This window comes from Rhopilema esculentum, chromosome 17, assembly GCF_057945365.1.
Source record: "Rhopilema esculentum isolate cy_ngs chromosome 17, ASM5794536v1, whole genome shotgun sequence".
NCBI classification, from domain to species: Eukaryota; Metazoa; Cnidaria; class Scyphozoa; order Rhizostomeae; family Rhizostomatidae; genus Rhopilema; species Rhopilema esculentum.
Window position 1 is genome coordinate 753,241 of NC_142831.1, and position 13,101 is coordinate 766,341.

The window sequence follows — 13,101 nt, forward strand, 5'->3', positions numbered from 1 at the left end:
TGCCTAAACATTTGTTTATTTCACATTAAAAACATTCCAGAAAAACACAGAGGCTTTTAAACGTAAGAATATGCAATCGAAGCAATGAACAAAAATAATATATAATACTGATACATTAACGCGTTTGACAATCATTCGCGCAGCAGGTCTGGGCAAGTGATTGTCATAAACAATGTAGTGGAATGGAATGTGTTCAGCAACCACTGAGACGTTTGATCTGAATTGAAAGAAAAATGAGTCCCAGGAAGAAATCCGTGAGAAAAGTAACTTCCGTTGTAAGACTGTGAGAAGAGATGAATGTCCGTGAGTGAGAAGAGATGAATATTGGCAACCTTGGGGGAACATTTATAACCAAAAATTTTGGGCATAAATTTCAGCTTGTCACATATCACAGTATCTCCCCCACCCCCATAAACTTTACTGGAACTATCTTTCCATTTTTTTTTCAATCGTAGGAAGCATTTTGAAGTGGGGTATCTCCAAGTGACTGTACAAGCAAAAAGGGGTACCTCCATAAGTTTGAAAAGATACATTTACTCTGTTTCTGAAAAGTCGGGGTCCCCTATGCTCCACGGTTTCAACGTCTGTGTTTTCAATGCATTTTAGCGCAGTCGAATTGAAATGCATCAATGCCCAGAAAAATTGAAAAACTGGGAGGGAAAGCTGAACTTTGTGCGGAGCGCCGGGGTGCTATGCAATGGTAACCTCCTTCGCAGATATGGGAACGAGATTCATTTTGGACTGCGTACAAATGGCGGACGATGGCAGAAGAAGCAGCAAAGAGGGAGATTGATGTAAGCGAGGAAGTTGAAGATGTGGAACAAGGAGAGGAGCCAGGAGCAGGGTAATTGTGTAAAATATTGCAGGCGGGAAGCATCAAGTTATGTCGATTGCTCGATAAGGTCTAACATATGAGTCCCAAACATCCTGCAAATTGTTTTGTTTGATAATTTCTTGACAAAAGTCTTGGCCACAAACATCTTTTACTGAAAGTTTTTAGTTTTATTTTTGATTAAAAGATTGATCATTAGCAACTATGTAAGCAGCTCATGCTCAACTATTCAAACTGATATTAGCCTCAAACATAAAGTGTGCTTGTTAAATATGGGAAAGCAGTCCAGGTGTGCCAAATTTCCAGTCTGGTATTTGGGAAAGTTTGGAAACTTGCACACTCACTCAAAGTTACATGCAAGACTAATAATTGAAATCCACAATTGTAATCATCAACACTTACATTTCAAAAAAGTTTTGTTGATTTTAGTCATGACCCAATAGATGAAGCTTGGTCTATACATATTGAAGATCCCACAGTTTCCAATTTGGCTTTAACCTAACTGGAATTTAGGACATGTTTTTGCTGAGAGCCTAGTTATATAGAGGCACTTTCACAGCTAGTGCAAGTCTATCAAATGGACATTTTACCCTAAGCTCACTCAGTAGTATTTACAAAAGTTACAAAATGCATATGCTCACTCAGTAGATTATTTATCATTTTTTATATTCTCTCAAAAGCATTTCATTTATGGTCTTTCAATCATTATATTATGTTTATATGTATTTTGATTTTAGGAAACTGGACACTACCCTTTTTGCAGCGGAGTCTTTTGAAGACCTCAGCAATGACATCAGTTTGAAAAATATTGATGAAGAATTTTTAGTTAGAAGGAAATCCACCTCGGATTCTTATGACAATGATGGTAATTAACATATTAATTGATATGTTTTTCTTACTTCAGCTTATCATTCTCAAATGGAAAACCAATGTTCCTAATGTGTTTCCCATTAATTTTTTTGAGATGGAAACTTAACACCTGAATACAGTGGTAATTGTGACATTTAGTGAAATCTTGTAACTTTTATTAAAGTGCAAATGTAACAGTTATTAGGATGCACTAGTCAGCTCTAACTCAATAGGATAAAACAACATGTTTCCATGATCATCAGGCAAAGGCCTATTAATGGCTTAAATGACTGTCGTTGCATTTTTGGCACTAACATTTAGACATTATGCCATTCTTTGCCAGCTTTACATTGGCACATTGATAAAATAACCTTTGACTAAATGCCGCCAATACCATTGTAATCAGGTATGTGTCAATTTCTAACTTTTCTGAGGTACACTTCACATATTTGCACAATTTGTGAATCTCATGCATTCTAGAAGGTGGAAACAATATAAAATACAATAGAAACAAATAAAGTTATTTGAAACAATCAATCTCACAAGTCTGGGAACATAAACTTGACATCTATGTTTGAAGATGTTGTTGTCTTTTAGTTGACATGTGTTTCCTCAAAATGTCTAATAAACCAATGTTATCTGATTATACATTGTGAGTCTGTTATAATTTTCTCAAAATCAAAATGCCTCTATCTCATGTTTAAGGCTACCATTTTCACATTTTTACTCTTATTATTGCAGGAAATTGTTAATTGAATTCTTATTGAATAATTATATGATTTTTCCATCCAGTGTCTGCAAATGAACCAGAAGAAAGAGAAGATGTGTTTGAGCTTCCTGTTAGCGGCAGTCCAACAAAAGACCATCGAACAGGCTCCACAGAAGTAGACATAGATGGTGAGAATTTGAATTTCTTCAATCACTATCCATTGTCCAGAAATGGAAAGACAGTATTCAGTGCTGTCTTTTTATTATAAGTGGGTCAATTGCTTTGTGTTCCATTGTTAAATGCTGCTCAAAGGGTTTTGTAAACATATCATCAGTCCTGTTCTCAGATCTGGGTTTTTCTTATGAAAATGTGCAGTGTAAGAATGTGTAATCTTTTGAATTTTTCTTTCATTAATATTTAATTTTCATAAACATTTGTTCATAACATGTAGAAGTAGGATTAGATTAAATCTGAATGTGCTGTTTTAGCCAGAATTTTAGATTTTTGTTGTAGTGTTGATTGTCATTTTGTCACTAGGAATCTCATAGCTGACAGTCATAGAACTTGCATTGCATGTTAAATTGAATTTGTTTAATTTTTAGAAGTGAGAAAGCAAAGGGCAGAAACAGTTTTGGAAGCTGAAAGAGATTCGGCTTCAGAAGGTGTGAGTTTAATATTAGATTAGCACACCATAGTCATACTGTTAAAAGTTGTTTGTAAAATTTTCTATGTTGAACTTTCATGTTTCTACACCATTCATATTCTGGTGCAAATTTTCCTGCATTAAATTCAATCCTTTACACATAAATCTGTAGCATGGTTCTTTGTTCAAATTCTAACCTGCTGAAGACAGATGAGAAGTAGCATTTGAGTATTAAATTAGTTATATTTGTATTTGGATAGTATTTTTACATTTTCTGAACCATTTGAATACTTAAATTATCAAAATGATTCCCCCCTTTGTGAAGTTTTAGATTACAAAGTCATCAACAACATAAAAGACTGTGATTCATAAAAATATTTTTAAGTTGGTAGCCCTTGTTTTTTAGATGCAAGCGACCCTGGCTGGGTACTCCATAAGAAACATGTTTTCATTCTGAGTGAGGCAGGAAAACCTATCTACACAAGGTATTTCAAGTGTTGGGACATATCTCAAGCAAATTAAAGTCTAATGACATATCAGCAGCATACGCATTTAAGCAGCATATCAGATTATTTATCTAAGATGACTAAGATGACTTAAGATGACAGCAAGCAATGACCAGGCGTGAAGCCAAGAAATTGTTTTTGGGCGTTTCTCACGCTTTAAGAGTGTGGTCATAAGTCGTCTTAGATAAATAATCTGATATGCTGCTTAAATGCGTTTTTATTTCACTATTCATAATTTAGTGCCATACTTTGAAAATTCAGCTGCTACAGAAATGGTAATACGTTACAGTTGGGGGGGGGGGGCGTACAGTACCCCATACCCCCTTTGACGTCATCCCTGGTAATGACGTTCCATGTATTGTGTTTAAATACTTTTCATCGTCTCTTTCTTCACTTCAGTCCATGACTAACTTGTGTATGTCACAAAAATCAATTTGTGCACTTCTATATCCTATTACAATATCTCTGTATCCTGCTTTCTCTTTTTCTCTAGCTCACTTTGTACTATGTAATGTGATATAATGTAATGTAAGGTAATGCTAAATGCCACTGCATTTGCTTGAAAAATCTCTGGTATATTGCTGAGGGGAACGTATAGGAATTTAGCTTTTTTGAAAGATGGGTTATTTTAATGATTTTTTGTGCTAATTGTAAACAGAAAAATTAGTGGCAATTGAGAACGTTCATAGTAAAGCAAATTTTGCTTCAAATGGATTACATTTGTTTTGCATCGAAGCAAAGTAGTTGATAACAGACATTTTTTGTTGAGTTTTTGCTGTTTATCTGAGAAAACTGCCTTCTGTTAAATTACAGTCTCTGTTAAATTGTTCGTTTCTAGGTATGGAAATGAAGAGAAGCTCGTAACAATGATGGGGGTGATGCAAGCCATTGTTTCGTTTGTACAGGATAATGATGACAATATTCGGTATGATACACTCACTACGTTTATGATTGAATATAAACATCCAAGTAAAGCATCTGTAGGTATGAAAATGCCACGAGAACAGATTACTGGGCCATTTGTTTGTGTTTTACTTGGCTGAATATATGCTATCTTCTAAGTGCTATGATATAGACCTTTCAAAGAACTAATCATTTATTTGCTACGCTACATCTCTGCCGAGTACTTTGTTTGCCCTTGGTAAATACTACGCAGTTCTACTATATTTTACCATTTTCATCTTGCATCGAGCCATTTGTAGCATTGACTGAAAAGAGTGTTTTATCTCCCAGGGTTATTTGCGCTGGAAAGCACAAGTTCGTTTTCGTTGTTCGTGGCCCGCTAATACTAGTGGCTGTTTGTTATGGCAACGATTCGCCATCACAGGTTTGTATTGTTACTGTCACCGTGGGGTAATAAATTCCAGTCTTCTACGTATTCAAATGAGATTTTAATTTTGAATTTATAATTTTCAAAAAAAAGATTAAAATCAAACAATGTAATGGTGCTTCACGTCGTATGCGCTAGATAACTCCCTGCTTAATAACCAAGAAAATTGTACAATTCGATATATTTATACACTTCCGTTCAAAAAGTATTGGGGCAACGTTAAACAATTTTTTTTTGCAATTAATTTTCAAAGACTTTTTAGAAATTTTGGCCATACAACTCTTTTACACATTTTGCTGTAACATACAAGAAAATTGTAAAAATCTAATGGTTTTATGGTTATGATACTAAAGTTTAAGTGTTTTTAACTTTTTACCACCTTGTGGGGATACATAGGCCTAGATTGTTTAAAAAAAAAGTTCATTAAACCTAAATTTTTTGCTCCTGCAGCAAGTTTTTTTGCTCGTTTCTAGTGTCGAGTGGCGGTTTCGAAAATCTATTCGATTATTTGTCTGAAGAAGGCCTTCCACACTGCCCGAGCTGCTTAGTATATTATATCGCTATGAAATAACATTTTTTATAAAATTTTCCCGCTTTTAATAAGTTGTTGATTGAAAATTTCATAAACAGTACGGCTCAATAAAATATTACAATTGGTAAACGAAGATGATTATGTTTTAATTCCTGTGAAGTATCAGAATTTCAATCGAGACTCAGTCCAGTCGCCAGCCTCTGCTTGCAAAATTGCAAATCGTATGACGTCATGGTTTTCGTAAAGCTACAGCAAATGGGTATGTCAATTAAGGTATTCTAAGATTGGTTTGTTGTTTAGATCGGCAGGTTATCGTTACATTAAGCGTGTAATTATTTCTATTCTTGTAGCTTCTCGTTCAACTGAATTACGTCTACCACCAAATTCTCAGTGTCTTAACACACAGTCAGCTGTGCAGGGTTTTTGAACAGAGACGAAATTACGATTTACGGAAATTACTGGCAGGTATATTTCGCACTTTTTTCTATAATAACAAATTTATGACAAAAACGGTCTTTTTGTCTGAACACAAAACGTTTTGCAATAATGGATTCTGTCTGGATATGAGTGTCATCACAATAGCGAATTTTTCTGCATCACTAATTATTAATTGATTCCTCTTGTAATTTCTCGATTTTTTTCAAAAAAGGAACAGAAAAGTTCATTGACAATTTGATGAATCTGATGAGCACAGACCCAAGCTTTCTCCTTGGAGCGGTGAGTGTTTTGCTCTTGTTTTCCCATCTATAACCAAGATAATTTCAAATTGTTCTAAGGTTTTTTCTGACAGTGTAAGATTACTTAATTGATATGAAGAAAAATGTACGAATTATTCAAGCAAGGACAGGAGCTATTACAGGAAGCAACTTCTTAATATTAAGAAAAGGAATAGAGACTTTCAAATTACTAGGTTCGTTAAAATCAGCGAAATCCAACAGCATTCTAATTCTGATGCTATGAATATTTTGAAATCGTCTTTCATCTATAGCTTATTTAGTCTGCTTTTCACTGTGTCACTTTTTTCTTTGATTTGGGTAAAGCTCTTGTACCCAGACATATTTGTATAGATGCAGGGCCGCTGAGAGGTTTCGCAGGCCCTTGAGTAAAACTGGAATGCGAGAACCCTTTAAGCGAAGCGACAGACAATTTTCGCGACCACCACGCCGTTAGATTGGCTTAAAATACATTTCAGGATGTTTCATGTAGCCATTTGTTTGCAATCGTTTTGCTATTTTTTGGGCATATTTTTGTTACGTTTGATTTACTCCATTATGACAATTCCTGTCCCCCCTCTCGGTGGCCGTGTATAGATTATTGTTTTTATGTACCTTCAAATGCAAGACATTGTACGACGTTTTCATAGAGACTTTTTTTTTGCAGGTTCGATGTCTGTCTTTACCCGGTTCAGTGCGAGATATCATAGGACAAACATTGCAGCAAGCGAGAGCCAAGGTCTTTTCTTCTTTATTTGGTTTCTGTTATTTAAATACAATTGTGAGATAAGCACTTAATCCTGGTTCACTATGATACAGATTTTGTAATCTGGCCTACCCAACTTGTACACAATCAGGTATTTTTGCGCATAGACCTACAAAGATGAGTTTGCTAATTGTTTTCTCATAGTTCATATACTAAATCTCCTGCCATACAAAAGCCTCAACCAAAATCTTGTGCATTCAGGTTGAGCTAGTCTCAACGTGCCTTCACTATCCATATTTGCCCTTGATGCATTTCTATGCAACGTTGCATTCGCGGACAAAAGTTTTCGGACGTAATTCGTGGCAACGCATAAAGCCATTGATTAGGGTGACAGAAGATGAAATCACACGTTTTGAATAAGAAACAGAAACTTGTAATTCTTCTTTCTCGATAAAAGCATTTTTTTTCATTTTGTAAAATCATTCTTGTGCTAGATAAGTATAAATCATTTTGTAGTTGTGTTTTAGATCCATGTTAAGAGCCAGAGAGTAGACATGATATTTTGCTTCTCCTGGTATCGTCTTCGTAGTGTTGCAAAGTAGTTCGTCAGCTAGTACGTCGTTTTTGCAAACTTTTATATGGGATAAAAAAGAGATGAAGCCTAAGTATGGCTATGAGGGTGGGAACCTGTGAGGATTTCTCGCAATTTTCTGAAAAACACGGGTAGCAAATTCATAAAATCTTCTACAATTTAACGGCCTGTGCTAATGATTCATTCAAAATATGCATTCCTTTGTGTAAAATATCTAAACTTGCAGTTCTTTAAATATTCCCTTTTACTTCCAAAATAAAGAATCCTTGACATAACAACCAAAGCTCGTGAAGAGGTTTGATACCACTACCACTGGATATAAATCCTATCTAGCGGTCAATAATACAGCTTCTTCTATTTCCTAAAAGCAAATTTGCGCTCTCAAATTTTGTGCTCTTCGCCTGTTTTGTCTATTTGATGTATTGCATTTCTATTTATGTGTTCAGGACCTGATATTTGCTATAGTTGTGGCCCATAACCAACTAGTGACTATGGTCAGACCGAAGAAATTCATCTTGCACCCCTCAGGTCAGTATCCAAGCACAAGCTTCTGTATTTTGTTTAACTCTAGCCTAAAATGTTTGGACAACATTTTCTACTGATTTCTAGTCTTTAATGGTGAATATGAAAGCACGTTGAGAAAAATTAACCAATTGTAAAATGGCTTTGAAAAAAGCAAACATTTGAGAAAACTATTCTCCAATCTTTGGGTAATGCGTCCTAATCTTTGGGTAACCAATTGTGAACAATTTTTTTGCGGTACAGAATTTGAAAATGGCTTTGAAAAAAGCAAACATTTTACGACATACTAAAAGCTTTTTCGTCTGACACTCTTCAGAACATAAAACGTCAGAATAAGGTTCCGAAAAAACGAAAAAGCCGCCATTGTGTAGAAAGAAGGAGTTCGTTTTCTCTCTTCGACTCCATTGGTAATTTTTCTTTAGGCTCGCGGCACTGATTGGTCAACTATACCGGTCTTGTGCTTGCGTTTTTCTGATTGGCCTATTTCGATCCACAACTGGGTATATATTTTCCATCGTGTTCTTTCGGAACCTTATTCTGACGTTTTATGCTCTGAGGAGTGTCAGACGAAAAAGCTTTTAGTATGTCGTAAAATGTTTGCTTTTTTCAAAGCCAGTAACCAATTGTATTTAATATATTTCCCATTATTATTTACCAGACATACTTGCGTCGGGTCTTAAAATTTCACTCGGGTCTAAGGGTTTTACAGGATTTTATTATGATCCATTTTATATCTTCTTTGTAGATCTCCATTTGATATTCAACCTTGTAAGTGCATCAACAGCCTTTCGGACTGCAGAGTCGTGGACTCCAATCTGTCTGCCCAAGTTCGATAACACCGGATATCTTCATGCTTATGTTTCTTACTTCGATGACAATTGCCCTGCCTGTCTGTTGCTGTTGTCAATTGACAGAAACTCGTTTTTCGAATTATCAGAGTGCAAGGAAAAGATTAAAGAGGTTTGTGTTCGTTGATAATGCAGTTACTTGGAATCAAGAAAATTTTATGCAGCAACAAATAGAAATAATGACCTGATATGTCCATCTGATACTAGAATCATCTTATACTGTGGAGAGTTGAATACGGACTCATCGTATCTTACGACTTTTAAAGTAACCTGATAGATTTCATGTTCACAGCTAAGACTGCGCTGTTAATACAAGCAAACGAAACAAAATACCTCTTGATTAGGTTATTCTACTAGATGCATAATTGGATCCCTGTATGCTTGTTTGCTGTTCTTCTAAGTGAGCAATTCAAAATTGCTTTTCTAAGCTCATTGACTGTTCGAAAAATGAAACAAAAGACTGATGACAGTGGATTCGGGAGTATTCTAGTGAAAAAGTCATGCATCAAATGGGGAAACATGATTCAATCTATTGCAAGTGCATTTTAGGACCGATTGCTCATCATTTGTGTTCGGGTATTCTTTGGAACTAACTGAGATTTGGCTTTGATTTGATGTTTTTGCCCCCCGCCCAGTCACCTGATGGAAGTGGTACGTCGATGCACTTGGCGATTAAAGTGAACATAAATTTTTTTGAAATCGGCCTATTCAGTGACATCGGTCTTGTTCCAGTTCGGTGTTTTTCTGGTGTTGACATTGTTAAATATTTTACAGCGACTTGAACGGCACAAGTGCTTGGAAGCCATTACAAAAGCAAACAGGAAGAAAAGTTACACTATAGGTGAGAACTAATGTTACTGCCTTCGAGGTGGTGGTATTGTTTTGTCTCTGTAAACTGTGTCCAAAAGACGATCTTCCATATCGATGACATATACCTTCTCAAATTTGTCATCAAGATCATGATCTCTTATGTCATCATAGCTTTTTTATGTCATCTATAAAATCTGTCGCCTAGAATACAATCTAGTGATAAATAAAGAACTGTTATAAAATTAGTCACCGAAACTCGCTAGTAGTCATTATTTGTTATCAATTCTACTTATATGTATTGGCTCGCGTTTCTCAACGGTTTTCCCCCTGTTTTCACAAACTTAAGTCTGCCTTTATTGCAGATCAGACAGGCATTCCTGATCTCTGGCATTTCATGTACAAGTCAAGGAGCACTGCGCAGTTTACATCACCCGAAATAGGGGCGCCTTATGTAACAACTGAGGAGCGGGAAAGGTCTGTGAATATTACTACTGCTTGTTTTATTCTAGGAACATTCATATTGAAATCTTTTGCTTATTCACTAAAAATATGTCTTATTGGGGGCTAGGGATTTTAAAGGCGTCTTATAAAGCCACGTTGAGAAGTAATGCGCAGATCTGTGGTGTTTTTATGGAACTTCACAGTCAGTAAGCGTTCCTCCTAGCTTATATCTCAAATCACTTTAAATAATGTAGATTGAAATTACTGTTAAGAATATTAAGATTACTGTTAGGCAGGCAGGTTGAATAGTGCTTGCTCTCTTATACGCAGAACTGTGCAAACTTGGGTGCAGAGCTGCAAAAAATATTTTCCTTTCTGGGAACCTGGGAAACGGGACAATTTTTCTGTGAGGTGAAAGTAATGTGTACAATTGCTCTACCAATAGGGCCCACAAATTTCTTACAAGGGCTTCTAATTAATAAGGTCTAGAGAAAGTTTACAATAAAATGTCGTAATTTGGTTGTTAATTGCATCTTTTTTATCTTTGACAAAGACTGACAATGTGAAAATGTAAAAGTGATTTGTGAACCAAATGGTGATAGATTTACTGCAATTAACTGGCAAGACCTTGCCAAGTCCCCCAAGACCTCAATCAAGACTCAAGTCAAGTACTGTTTTGCTAGCAGAAAGAAAACTTAGAATGCATGTAAATTTCATAGCTTTTGATCTTTAAAGATCCGTGGGTAGAGCCTAATATCAGGCAACGGAAACAGCACTTTAAAAACAAATATGCTGCCTACTCCAGGTTTGCAGTCTTTTCGGTTAAAAAAGGTCCTGGAAAATGTTCTGAAGGTATTTCAAAGTTATACAATTTTTTTCATTTCTGACAAATCAGTAGTAGTTTTTGCAAAGGTTTATAAAATGTGAAACTTCTTTATTTGATACATCTCCCAGTCTGAGGACATTAAGCTTACGTTTCTATGAATCTGCTGTGAAAAAATAATTTTTGGAATTTAGCCAAACCAAAAAATTTTCTTGGAATTTAGTTCCCAGCGTTCCAATACTTTTTGCAGCTCTGCTTGGGTGTATGGAAACATATGGTTCAATATTGCAACTCAAAGTTTATCCCTCAATGTTCCATCAGACGCATTTGGTGTATTAACCATGAAACTGATCGCATCACAGCAAAGCGTATTATTGTAACTCTATCAAGAATACTTTTTCATCAAATATGCATTTGCTAAGCTTGACTTCTTTATTCTCTCGATGAATTTTTTATAGCCAGTTGTTGGTTTAATCTTTCTTCCTAGACTTTTCGAAGAATACTTGTATCTGCATAAACGAATTCATTCTTCTCTCCGCCCTCTGAAAATGCTGTGTCACGTTGGCCACAAAGAAATGCTTATTGGCTGGGTAAGTATGGCGCATTATCAGTTAACTGTATTCGAAGGTCTTTTTCATTATGTTTTCTCTTAAGAATGAAAGTTTTTGTGATTAGTTTCAACTGTAAGTAAATCTCGAATCACACTAGACGCGTTACGATAAGTCGCCCCACAATGCGTTGCGTAACAATGCGTTGCGTCACAATGCGTTGCGTCACAATGCGTTGCGTCACAATGCGTTGCGTCACAATGCGTTGCATCACAATGCGTTGCGTCACAATGCGTTGCTTCCAATGCGTTGCGTCACAATGCGTTGCGTCACAATGCGTTGCGTCACAATGCGTTGCATCACAATGCGTTGCGTCACAATGCGTTGCTTCCAATGCGTTGCATCACAATGCGTTGCTTCCAATGCGTTGCGTCACAATGCGTTGCATCACAATGCGTTGCGTCACAATGCGTTGCGTCACGATGCGTTGCGTCACGATGCGTTGCGTCAAATTTATGTTTGATCATGTTTCAGGTAACATCCGGATTTGAACTGTACACTGCGTTCAGCCCATTGTCCAGCAAAGTTACCGCAATGAATGCAGTCAATAAATTGTTGCGCTGGATTAAGGTTAGTTCACCAAACCAATAAGTTGAATTAACTAAATGGCAAATCTCCATGCTCAGTTTTATGTTTTCAACTCTGAGCTGTTGCACTGAGATGTTCTTCTTCCCAAGCTTTAACGTTGGACAAGGTAATTGTTTTATTGAACATGGTAATTCATTTCTGACATGATATTTTTTCAATTTTAGAAAGAAGAGGACCGATTATTCATTATAAATTCATATACATTTTGAATTTGTAATGTTACTCTAGATTATTTGTAAATATTCAAATTGAAACTATTTGGTGGTAATTTTTCAGTTTTGTAATTAACATCAGTTATACCAACTCTTGGATGTGTCTTTCTTTTTCTTTTCTCCTTGATAATTTTCAAAACAAATTTCAGCACTTGAAATGCTTCTTAAACGTTCTTGTGGCAGGCATAACTAGTAAGGGTTCCCTAACTATGCAAATGGGCGAAAGGGGCACAGATGCCCCTTATTATCGGGGGCTTGCAATAGTATAGAGTAAGTTGTCTCAAAATATTCATCGATGGTTATTTGAATATAAACTGATATCTTGGTTTAGTGGATCGCTTTTAATTCGACAATAGATTTAAATTACTCATCGGTTTTCGCATCAAAAATATTAGGCTAATTGTGTGAATGATTTAATGTTATTAATCGACAAAGCATATAGATTTCAAAACATGAATACCCTTCTGAGAATGCGGGGGCCATGGCACCCTGCCCATTCTCTGGCTTTGTCCCTGCATACATGCACTAGGCCTGTCATTGGGTGATGCTTCGATAAATTCCTATTTCCCTCTTGGCAAATATTTCCCTACCATCAATGAAGAAGGTTGTGTGATGAAAAGATATGAATATTTAAGTTATTTAAAAGGTTAAATATCAATCCCTAAATTTTTCAGTAATTTGTTGTGTTGGCATTGCATTATGTTGGCATTGCAAAGATTTTGCAAAATGACCCTTCCGTTTTGCAAAATCAGGGAAACCTTTACCACCGGAACCCCTATTCGTCGGATGCCTGCCCCAAGAAGCAGCAAATTTCCCCTTGCTAAGGTGTCATAGATT

General features: G+C 36.0%; 1 protein-coding gene across 1 annotated transcript; it reads left to right on the top strand.

The window, feature by feature from the left end:
* The first annotated feature begins 685 nt into the window (after positions 1-685).
* LOC135682072 (vacuolar fusion protein MON1 homolog A) lies at positions 686-12,445 on the top strand. Its single transcript, XM_065196799.2, has 17 exons — positions 686-844; positions 1,570-1,697; positions 2,474-2,578; positions 2,993-3,052; positions 3,440-3,518; positions 4,378-4,464; positions 4,773-4,866; positions 5,752-5,866; positions 6,051-6,118; positions 6,782-6,853; positions 7,859-7,940; positions 8,680-8,894; positions 9,557-9,623; positions 9,955-10,066; positions 11,344-11,446; positions 11,939-12,034; positions 12,217-12,445. Exons 1-17 carry the CDS (start codon positions 762-764, stop codon positions 12,259-12,261), a joined length of 1,611 nt encoding a protein of 536 aa, XP_065052871.2. The 5' UTR covers positions 686-761; the 3' UTR covers positions 12,262-12,445.
* The last annotated feature ends 656 nt before the right edge of the window (positions 12,446-13,101 follow it).